The 12643-nt window shown below is 35.6% G+C and overlaps 1 protein-coding gene across 1 annotated transcript in view; it reads right to left on the bottom strand.

Moving 5' to 3' along the window:
• Positions 1 to 12643, bottom strand: part of APC (APC regulator of WNT signaling pathway) — a 236043-nt gene that overhangs the window by 132060 nt on the left and 91340 nt on the right. Inside the window, exon 4 of the mRNA XM_044662181.1 lies at positions 1609 to 1810. Coding sequence (XP_044518116.1) covers positions 1609 to 1810 — 202 coding nt within the window. The remainder of the gene's footprint in view (positions 1 to 1608; positions 1811 to 12643) is intronic.

Here is a 12643-nt window from a genome sequence, read left to right as displayed (position 1 = left end):
AAAAAAAAAAAAAAAGGTTTATCTAAAATTTCCTGTCAGATCAGCTTTGAGGTTTTACCCTTGGGGTGAACTTAGCTTTGGAGTTCATTCATAGCAGTTTTTTGGAGATAGCTTTTGGGGAATAAATCAAACCAACTACTGGGTGATATATAGTAAGCTTAGTCAGTTTTGGGGATACCTAGATAGAAATAGGGAGTTAGTTGTGAGGGACGTAGAGGATTGTGGGTAATTAGCTAACTCCCTTAGAGTTAGTGACTCCTTTTTCTGATCTTCAGTTTGTATTCCCTCTTAAATAAAAGAGTTACTGTTTTTTATAACTATTGTCTCCAAGGCGTTTGCACAACTGGCCAGTGAGAGAAAGTGATTTAGTTTCATTCTCACGAATGGGAAGTAAGAATACCCCACTGGGCATTCAGGGGGATCCTAACCACATCTATCCATTATCGATATCTGTGGCTCTGTCTGTCTGTCTGTCTGTCTATCTATCAATCACCTTTTTAGAAATATATATATAACTTGCCATTATACCAAGGATTATATAATAAAATTTTGATTAAAAAGGTCAATAGATTAAAATAGCACTAGTTTAATTCTTTAAGAGTCAAATTTCATTTCAGTTACACATCCAATACATTGGAATCAAAATCCACTACTATAGAAATAACTAGAATTATAACTTTTAAATTGCCATTATGATATGAAGCACCAAAAAGGTGCTAATCATTTTCATACAGATCCATATTAAATGTTCATAATTTGAAGAATTTCACCTTCTACAGAAATTAAATATTTTTTTCTCCATGTAACCAAAAGAATGTCTTTAAAGGTTCTGGAGTACTTTTTTCCTAATTCAAGTTTTGCTTATGCATTTGCACTTCTGATTTAGTTATATGTTCTATATATCAATGAGGTAATCTATTGCACTCCATTTGGTCATTGTCCATGCATCAACGAGGTATTCAAGGTTGGTTAGTTGAATTTTTAGTGAACATAAGGCAAAATTACATTATCACCAAATTAATTTTGCCTCCTAAAATGACCTAATCTAATTTTCAAGGAGTAAAATTAGGCAGTTTATTCTCCTTCAAATGATCACTTCTAGATTCTTTGAATGAAAATGAAATTCTTTCTTATTGTTTCCTTTAGATCTCTCATTTCATTTATATTGAGGGGTTTTTAAACTCTTGCTTTCATTTCTTCTAAGAATTCCAGTAGGTCTTATGGCAAATTTTCAATTTTCTTTGGGATCTGTCTTATAAATGATGTAGAATTATTCTCTTCTTTTGGGTTTTTATCTTAGGTATTACTGATCTAATAATATTTTACACTGTTGATGCTTTATTTTGTTTACTCATTTTTCTAGCCTTAATTTCTAAATTAGAATTTTGAAATCAAGGTGATACTGAGGACATCTGGAAGGAAAGGAGCTTTGGCATTTTCCCTTAGTTACCTATTAAAAATGTTTCTTATTAAAATCATAATTGAAATGGTCAATGGCAGCTATTATTATCCATTTACATTTTTTCTAATAAAATAACATCAGGAAAATGATAATGAAATACTTTAATTCTGTTATAATACATATAAAAGTATAGTAGAATAAGTTACCTTTCTTTCTCAAGTTCTTCTAAATATCCAGTGCTTTCTCGGCTTCCATTCATGAAACCTCTTCTAGAAAATGATCCCATGGGTACAGGACTGCAGTCTCCTGAACGACTTGATACAGAACCTTCTCTACTTCCATAGGAACGAATAGACATCTTTGGCCGAAGCTTCACTCCAGGGAAATTACTGCTGTCCAAGTTGAGTTCTGAAACACAGAAACAACCCTTAAGTAACATATCTCCTTTAAATAATATAAAAATTAAACTGATTTGAAAGTGAAATTTTAAGTAAATGCCATACTCTAATGGGTAAAATGGAAAAAAAAATTTAATGAAAAATTCTAAATTGCTAAATAAAATTCTTTCACTTCTTACAGTCTACTTTAAAAAATACAAAACCTTTTTATATACTTTTAGAGAATATATACTTTTTAATATACTTTTAGAGAATAATTTGACTACTCAGTGAAAACTGCAACACTTAAGGACTTGAATAGAACTTTAGAAAAATTGGAGATGGCAGATGTATAGAAATTACTGAATGGGGACAGAAAGGAATTACTTGGCACCTTTAAAAAATTGCCCTTTAGGTGGAATGTAAAGACTTTACCAAAAAAGAAAAAAAAAAGCAGAAATACCAAACACAATACTTATTTATCAAAGTGCAATAAAAGTTATATTGAGTAAAAGGCTCTTTAACTCTAAAGAACTGATTATTCAAACAGTAAATAAGAAAACAACAAAATCTCAAAAAGAAAATGATGAGACAATATGTTAAAAAGTATGGAATACAACTAACATAGTTCTGGAAGGAAAATTTATAGGTTTAAATTCTTTCATTAACAAAAGAAAGAAAAATGAATTGTGTGTTTAAATAAAAATAATTGAACAAGAAATAATGTTCAACTAAGTAACAAAATATTGTGAAGATGGGATTAATCCTACCTGCCCATTTCTAGATTTAATCACTAAAAGTGTAAATACCACCACTTAATTCTCAAGTGAGAGAGGTCTGTGACCCATGTGTTTGCAAGAGTGGGCGACAAATCAGAATTGACTGACTGCCCCCTAAGCACTCCAAAGCAAAGCCTTTATTGTGATTGGTACACATAAAATGGGAGGAATGCACAGGAAGTGATGCAAAAGAAGCGCCTTTAAAAGAAAGTTACAACTTCCTGCGAAAGAGTTCTTCTCTCTGGCCTTGAACTGGACCTGGAGGAGCTCTCTCTGGCTGAGACCTTGAACTGCTTTATATTCTCCTTAGAACTACACTCCGTGAGTGAAAAAGGCTGACTCCCTTAGCTGCTCTACAGGTACTAGTCTCCAAAGGACCCTTGATTGGGAGGAGATCCCCTGGCTAAACTCTTGTTAACTGACTTTTAGGTTCTCTGGCCTCTGAACTCCTCCTGGAGTAAAGCCAAGACTTGAACACATAATCTAGTTTGTTAAGCTAGATCTCTTATTCTACCCGCTTCTCATTTCTCTACTTTCACTCTCTCCTATATTTTATAAATAAATTGCTAAAAATCATTTTAGAATTGATATTATTCAATTGTTGGTGACCATTCTTTTTAATATTTAGTCCAACCAAACCAAAACTAATTATCCCTTTGTGGTAATGACTTTTTACCCTTTTACAACATACAGCCTGAAAGTTAAAGAAGAGATTAATAAAATCAAAAGCAAAAAATTACCATTGCTTTAATAAATGAAAGTTGGGGCTGGACTTCTGTTTAAGATGGTGGCAGAGTAAGGAGCAGCTGTTCGATCTCTCCTAACTGAAGCATACAGGACTCCTCAAGGGGACATAAAAACGAACATAAAAACTATTTCGCCCAATTATATGGCAACAAATATAACAATTTAGGAGATATGGATGAATATTTACAAAAATATAAATTGCCTAGATTAACAGCACAAGAAATAGAATACCTAAATAATCCCATATCAGAAATAGAAATTGAACAAGCCATCAAAGAACTCCCTAAGAAAAAATCACCAGGACCTGATGGATTCACAAGTGAATTCTATCAGACATTCAAAGAGCAACTAATCCCAATACTATACAAATTATTTGATATGATAAGCAAAGAAGGAGTCCTACCAAATTCCTTTTATGACACAAATATGGTACTGATCCCAAACCCAGGTAGACCAAAAACAGAGAAAGAAAACTATAGACCAATCTCCCTAATGAACATAGATGTAAAAATCTTAAATAGAACACTAGGAAAGAGACTCCAGCAAGTAATTAAGAAGATCATCCACCATGATCAGGTAGGATTTATACCAGGAATGCAATGATGGTTCAACATTAGAAAAACCATCCACATAATTGACCATATCAACAGTCTAACATACAAAAATCACATGATTATCTCAATAGATGCTGAAAAAGCCTTTGGCAAAATACAGCATCCATTCCTATTGAAAACATTGAAAAGTATAGGAATAGGAGGACCTTTCCTAAAAATAATAAACAGTATATACCTAAAACCATCAACAAACATCATATGCAATGGGGATAAATTAGAAACCTTCCCAATAAGATCAGGAGTGAAACAAGGATGCCCATCATCACGTCTATTACTCAACATAGTACTAGAAACACTAGCAGTTGCAATTAGAGAAGAAAAAGAAATTGAAGGTATCAAAATAGGCAATGAGGAGACTAAGCTAATCACTCTTTGCAGATGATATGATGGTCTACTTAAAAAATCCTAGAAAATCAACTAAGAAGCTAGTAGAAATAATCAACAACTTTAGCAAAGTGGCAGGATACAAAATAAATGCACATAAATCATCAGCATTTCTATATATTTCCAACACATTAGAGCAGCAAGAGGTAGAAAGAGAAACACCATTTAAAATCACCCTTGACAATATAAAATACTTGGGAATCTTTCTACCAAAACAAACACAGCAATTATATGAGAACAACTACAAAACACTTTCCAAACAAATAAAACTGGATCTCAACAATTTGAAAGCCATTAATTGTTCATGGGTAGGACAAGCTAACATAATAGAAATGAACATTCTACCTAAATTAATTTACCTATTTAGTGCCATGCCTATCAAATTACCAAAAAACTTCTTTACTAAATTAGGAAAAACTATAACAAATTTCATTTGGAATAACAAAAGATCAAGAATATCAAGGGAAATAATGAAAAAAAATGTGAAGGAAGGGGGCCTAGCAGTACCAGATATTAAACTATACTATAAAGCAGCAGTCATCAAAACAATATGGTACTGGCTAAGAGATAGAAGGGAGGATCAGTGGAATAGACTTGGGGTAAATGACATCAGCAAGACAGTGTATGATAAACCCAAAGAGCTCAATTTTTGGTACATGAATCCACTATTTGACAAAAATTGCTGGGAAATTTGGAAAACAATATGGGAGAGATTAGGTTTAGATCAACATCTCACACCCTACACCAAGATAAATTCAGAATGGGTGAAGGACCTGAATATAAAAAGGGAAACTATAAAGAAGCTAAGTGAACACAAAATAGTATACCTATCAGATCTCTGGGAAAGGAAAGATTTTAAAACCAAGCAAGAGTTAGAGAAAATTACAAAATATAAACTAAATGGTTTTGATTATATCAAGTTAAAAAGCTTTTGTACAAACAAAAACAATGTAGTCAAAATCAGAAGGGAAACAACAAATTGGGAAAAAATCTTTATAACGAAAAACTCTGACAGGGGTCTAATTACTCAAATATACAAGGAGTTAAATCAATTGTATAAAAAATCAAGCCACTCCCCAATTGAAAAATGGGCAAGAGACATGAATAGGCAATTCTCAGGTAAAGAAATCAAAACTATCAATAAGCACATGAGAAAGTGTTCTAAATCTCTAATAATTAGAGAAATGCAAATCAAAACAACTCTGAGGTACCACCTCACACCTAGCAGATTGGCTAAAATGAAAGAAGGGGAGAGTAATGAATGCTGGAGGGGATGTGGCAAAATTGGGACATTAATGCATTGGTGGTGGAGCTGTGAACTGATCCAACCATTCTGGCTGGCAATTTGGAACTATGCTCAAAGGGCTATAAAAGAATGCCTGCCCTTTGATCCAGCCATACCATTGTTGGGATTGTACCCCAAAGAGATCATAGATAAACAGAGTTGTACAAAAATATTTATTGCTGCGCTGTTTGTAGTGGCAAAAAACTGGAAAATGAGGGTATGCCCTTCAATTGGGGAATGGCTGAACAAATTGTGGTATATGCTGGTGATGGAATACTATTGTGCTAAAAGGATTAATAAACTGGAAGAGTTCCAGGTGAACTGGAAAGACCTCCAGGAACTGATGCAGAGCGAAAGAGCAGAGTACAGTCTCTGTACACAGAGTCTGATATACTGTGGTAAAATCGAATGTAATGGACTTCTGTACCAGCAGCAATGCAATGACACAAGACAGCTATGAGGGATGTATGGTAAAGAACGCTACCCACATTCAGAGGAAGATCTGCAGGTGAGGAAACATAGAAGATAAACAATTGCTTGAATGCACGGGCTGAGGCGGACATGATTGGGGATGTAGACTCGAAAGGACCACACCAATGCAACTAACAACAATATGGAAATAGGCCCTGAACAAGGACACAAGTTACAACCAGTGGAAATGTGCGTCGGCCATGGGTAGAGGGAGAGCGGGAGGTGAAGGGGAAAGTAGGGGTATGAAGCATGTAAACAGGTCAAAAATGAATATTAATAAATGTTTAAAAAAAAAAAAGTTGGGGCTGTATTTTGGGAGAAACAAACTACCTTAACAGACAGTTAGCTAATCTAATTTAAAAAGAAAATGAAACAGTATCAGCAATGGAAAAATGGAGAATCTACAATAATTGAAGATGGAATAAAGGAAGTGATTAGGAATTATTTCTATTCAATTATATGCTAATACAACTGACCCCATGGAACTCTGAGAGAGTTCCATTTGGGAGAAGTCAGCAGCAAGAGGAGTTTGGAGGAGAATTCTGAAGGTCCAAACTATCAAAAACAGACTCCTGAGAAAACTTGGGCTGGTGCTCGGTGGGAGAGGGTGTTGGTGGAGAAGGGTGGCCAGGAGGATTTGGGAGAATTTAGCTTTTCCAAACCTGAAAATTACCTGGCATTTTGGTATCTACAATAACAAAACTCATTCTACAGACCTTCATTGCCAAACAGGAGGAATCTGTGATACTCATGCTTCAGATGGCCAAAGTGCCCGTACTCCAGAGGGAGCGGGCACCAGGGGACCTAACCTGTTTGTTAAGAGTTATTGCATATTGTATATATAGAATATTGTTAGGTGAGAGAGAATCAGTTTCTGAGTTCAAGCTACAGAAGAAACCAGAACTGCTCTCTTGTTGGGGGGTGGGGGGAGTTCATAAATGATAGAAAATGTATCCTGATTCCCTCCTTCCTCATATTCCACCAATATCCATTACCCAAATATCTTTGAGTTTCCTTGTCTTTACAATAAATCGTTATTAGTTTATTAGCTTGGGGTATTGCTTGGAGGGGAGGAGACTGATCTGGTGGCTGAGGGGAAGTCTAATTCCAAAGACCATCTTGAGGGGTAAAGCTACTGGAACTTAGGAGTGGGGGGAGGCTTGTCTCAACAGGGCTGGCTCTGAGGGTGGGATCCAACCCATTAGGGTCCCAACTGAACCCCAACACCTTCCTTCAATAACCCCATTATAGCTTTGCCAGTTTGGGAACCTCTTTGAGTTTATTTCCTCATAGGTCTTCCCAATTGGGTAGGGGTGAGGTTTTTTTTTTTTTTTTTTTTTACCAAAATTATATTGACCAAAATACTGAAAAGTAGTCAGGCAGGAGCCATTTTGGATTAGTTCCTCCCAATAGCTACAGAAGGTTCACAAGGACAGAAAGCAAAGAATAGCAAAGCAGAAAACCTTACTAGTTAAACAGATACATTGAAACATGGCCTGGGAAATGGGAAGAGCTTTATTTGTGTTACTAAGTAGCTCTCTTATGCTGTATTCTTTTGGAACTATGATGTATGGACTGTGGACAGAGAATATACCAAATTACATATTAAACTTCATTTACTTAATATATTCTTATTACTGGTTAAAGACGGAAATAGAAAAACTGAGAGCATTTACTCCATCATTTATGGCAGCTATTGCTTCATTCCTGCAGATGTACTGGGCACTAAAAAAGCTGGTGGGACAGTTATTGAGACACAAGGCTGAGGAACAAGTGACTTTAGCAACTCTAAAAGCTGAGTTAGCTAAAATGATACAGGAAGAAATAGCCAAGATGAGGGAAAAGATGGGAGAAAAGACAAATGGCCAGGACAATATATTGATAATGACATAGACTAATGACAAAGAGAATACACACAAGCAGTGTAATGACACTGAAGGCAAAGACACCACAGTAAAAGGGCAGAAGCAACAATTCCTCTTCTTCCTTTACATGATAAAACAATTTTTTTTAAAAAATATTTTTAAACCCTTAACTTCTGTGTATTAGTTCCTTGGTGGAAGAGTGGTAAGGGTGGGCAATGGGGGTCAAGTGACTTGTGATAAGGCAATTTTAAAGGCAGACCAGGGAATTGTCTATTTAAAAACACATACCCCGTTTACCAGCAGTGACCTAGACAGCCTAAAAAAGAGAATGGGAGACTGGGATTCACAACTTCAATAATGCTTTAAAGAGTTTAGGCAAGCAATCAAAATTTATGATCCCTCTTACCAAGACATGAAGACTCTTAGGAGAATTATTTAGCCCAACCCAAGCTCAACAATTTATTAGGGAGACCAGGGAAAATAATCAACTGACGTCATGGCCTGAAGTGTATGGAGCTGGCTAACCCATAAAACCACACTTATTTGAAATGCTGTAGGCAGGATTTAATGGAAGGAATGGCGAAAATCTGGAGACTCAGTTTGAGGCACTTGGGCAGAAAGTTGGAGAATACTCCAATACCTTTCTTGATCAGGTCCTTAAAGCTGGAGAACACATTCTCGGGTTCACCAATTTGGGGGAGTAAAACTTGTAGCACACACGCAGACAATTCATCAAGGGAAGTAGTTTACTCATCAAGTCTTACTTCCAGACTCAATGTCCTGGGTGGGAGGAATTGCCTTTGAAGGAAATGAGGAAAATAGTAAACTATATCTAGTCAGGATCACAGGGGATGGTAGAGAATAAACAGAGTGAGGAATCTAAGGACGAAATCATTAGTGACCTTAACAAGCAACTAAAAGAAACAAAATTTATACTTAAACAAAAAGAGATAAGAGGAAATAAAAAACGTAGCATCCCTGCAAGCTAAGAACAACATGAATAGGTCACGATACCAACCTAGACAGAACACTGACATAGGAAAATGTTATCTTTGTGGGAGAAGGGGCCATTTTGTAAAAAATTGTTGGTATAAACAACAAATTAACTTCAACATCCCAATACTAATAACAGAAGGAAAACTTACTCTAATAGCTATTCAAATACATCAAAATAATTCTTATGCCAGGAAAAATGACAGATGCTACGATCATGAATGTGGGGCTGCAAAAAATACACACAGCAAATCACCAGACTTGGGTACAATGGAGAGGTATTTATTACAAGGAGCCAAGCCAAGATATTCGGGTACACAAGCTAGTGCATGAAGCCAGAACTCTGTGTTAGTACTCAAAATCATAGGAAAAGAGTACAAAGGCAAGAAAGAGACAAAAAGCCAATTAGACAAAATTTCGGATTTTAAAATAGTGGATGGGGATGGTGGAACAATGACTGAAAGCAAAGAAACCTTAGAAGAAGAAATGCAGTTACAGAGAGACTTGCAAAGTAAAAAGAAAGACATTTATGGGACAGAAAAAGCAAAGTAAAAAGAAAGACATTTATGGGACAGAAAAAGCAAAGACAAAAAGCAAAGAAAAATCAAAACAACATACAAACAGACATACTTACAAACATAAAGACATGGAAAGACAGTACAAGAAACACAATAATGGGAAAGAGCAAAATCATAGACATAAATCAAAGCAAATCACAAGAAAAAGCAAAGACAAACCTCAAATCTGCAACATATACAGAAAAAGAACCCACAGACATGCAAAATCAAAACAGAATTACAAACACTTCACCACAAAAGCAATTATTAATCAATGAATACACAAAACTTACAAACATAAAATCAGTTGAATGTTCTGATCAATTTAAAACACAAACTGTTACAGAAATAGACAAAACAAAGCAGATCTGTACATATGGGCATGGGGAGGAAAGATTAGAAAAGGGATCTTTAGTCATGCAAAAGAATAATCCCCCATAGAGGAAAGGGAAAGTGATATTGCAAATAAGTTTCCAGGAAGTGATAATAACTTCAATGTTAAATCCAAACAGCAAAGAATTTTTGTCCCTGCCACATCTAGGATGGATTCTGTCCCAAACATACCAATCTTGTCATTTTACAAACACTCAGGGATGCAAGTGGAAAAAATCACAAAAATCAAAAAGAGATATGTGAAACCTTGGGTGGCAACAGAAGGAAGCAAAACCAATACAAAACCTTTGTTGCTTACTGAGGGGAATAGAAAAAAGTATTTGAAACAAAGATTAACTGAAGTCCATCTTGTTAATACAAAAGGCAATGAACTATCAAAGAACCCAAACTGCAGAGAATTTATCCCTGCAACAGCTCCCAAGGAAAATTCTGTACCAAAAGTACCAATTCTTGCAATTTCCAAACACAGAGAAATGCATGAAAAAAGATCAACTAGATTAAAGAACCTTCAAAAGCAAGCAAATGCGCAAACTTATGCGGAAGCAGGGGAGAATAAAAAGGAAAACAGAAATACAAAGCAAACTACACCTACATTCAAGCCTGCTAATACAAAAAAGTAAAGAGTCCACAAAATCTTGCAATGAAACCCTTAATCACAGACAAGTTTTTATTGAGTCAAACAAAAATGAAGATCAAATAGAAATTATCAACACAAAAGAATCTTTTCCTTACCCACCCAATAATACAAACAGAATCAAATGATATCATAACTGGTCATAGCAACATCTTGCGTTATACACAGGTACCAATCAATAATATTACTGAAGATAGCAGTCACACAACACAATCACTCATGAATGAGAAAGATCAAGGGGAAGTGAATCTCAAAGGGGAAACAAGTCACTTTGGAGGAAAACAGACTGGGGTGGATATAACACAAGAGAAAGACTGTGATACCACTGTCAACATCAATCCACTGGTACCAGTCCACCAAGATAATAAAAAGAGTCACACATGACAATTAGGACTGCAAATGACATTTATCCTGCACCAATTGACTCACATAGTACAAGAAGTGTCTTAAACTCATCTCCAAAAGTCAACAGTCATAGACATAACACAAGAGAAAGAAAGGGGAATTAGACAACTTAGATTGGCAGGAAAGATCTGTCTCATTGGAGTAAGAGTGGAGCATAGTCTAACACAGGCTGTACCCCAGGAAGTTAGCAACAGACCTTGGGAGGGACTGAATCAATAGTGGCATCTTAGAGAGCTTTTAGCCCACACATGGTAAGGGCATCAGACGAAATTAGAAGGAGAATACAATGGACCCTTTTGCTGGGACTGGGAGAAGGTTTCTATTGTATTGCCAATAGGAAGTTAGAGATTGCTGATCTCCTGACTCCTGACCTGATCTCCGTTCCTACCGCTTCCTGATTACAAGCCTGCCAGCGTTCCAGTCCCTGTGATCTCCGCCTCTTTTCCTGACTCCATTTCTGTGAATCCGGAATCCTGAGATTTCCAAGAAGCGACCCCCAGTCCTGACTTGCTGAGATCTTTGGAAACTTCTTCGGCTGCTGCTAAAGATTTGGTATTGCCCCCCCCCCCCTTGGTAATGGCCTGCATTCTAGCCCTCCATGTGTTTCTCTAAAGACCTAATTTAGGCACCCCCCACAAGCTCTCCACCTGGGTATTTTCTATAAAACTGACCTAAGCTTTTCTCTAGCCACGAGCCCACGATCGGCACCCACGTGGACCTAGGGTCTGAACCTTGAACTAGTGATTATTATCGGGCCACATGGCCTATTCACCCCGTACCTGCTCAGAACTTTGAACTGAGAGCAAAGACAAAACTTAAAAAAAAAAACCTTTCAGAACTGAATGACTTTTAGGGAGACTGTATCTTACTATATTTTGCTAATTAGTTTTGTAAATTAATCTTGCTTATTTCGTTGATTTTCCTGTTGCACTGAATCATTTTAAGTTAACGTAGTTTGTGGCTGCTAGATTAATTCTGTTTATGATTTTATTGTAACTCCCAAATGATGAGAAAAAATCTATTAGAACCAGTAGAAGAGGTTTTTTTTCACGGTATAGCTTGATATCTGGTACTCATATTATATTGCCTAATATATTTCCGGTTTCATTTTTACTGTAATCAACAACAATGCTATGTTCTCGTACCATTTGAAAGTTACACATTTTAAATTGCCTTAATTTTGTTCAGCCTTGGAGAGTTTGGTGCTTGCCTTGAGATTTAAATTGTAATTTTATGAGAGGTCTTTTAAAAATTTACTTTAGATGCTTAGTACATGTATTTATTTTAAAGAATTGTTGTCTTAAAGGATAAGCTTTATATATTTTATTGTGAAGAATTGTTGTCTTATATTTTTTTTATATATATATATTAGTCTATTTTTTACCCTCTTTTATCAGAAGGGTCTAGAATTCTTGAGGATAATTTAGACCAGAAGGTTTTTTTTTTTTTTAATATCAGGTTTTTATATGGAAGCAGTAACAGAATTTGTTGAGAAACCCTTAGCCAAGGTTTAAAAGTTGGAACAAGTATATGATTTTTTGAACATCATTGTTTATTGTTTTAAAATGTGCTATTAGAAATATGGTACTCTATTTGAATGTACATTGTGAATCTGCTATTTTGTAAAACCCACTTTCTCTCACAGAAAATCTCATTTTTGGGTAACAAAACCCTTCTACTTCTAAGCTATATGTGTATATATATATATATATATATATATATTTGATTTTTAAAACA

Source organism: Gracilinanus agilis, chromosome 1, assembly GCF_016433145.1.
Source record: "Gracilinanus agilis isolate LMUSP501 chromosome 1, AgileGrace, whole genome shotgun sequence".
Lineage (NCBI taxonomy): Eukaryota > Metazoa > Chordata > Mammalia > Didelphimorphia > Didelphidae > Gracilinanus > Gracilinanus agilis.
Note: the sequence above shows the minus strand (reverse complement) of the source record. Positions and strands in the feature narration are given on the sequence as shown.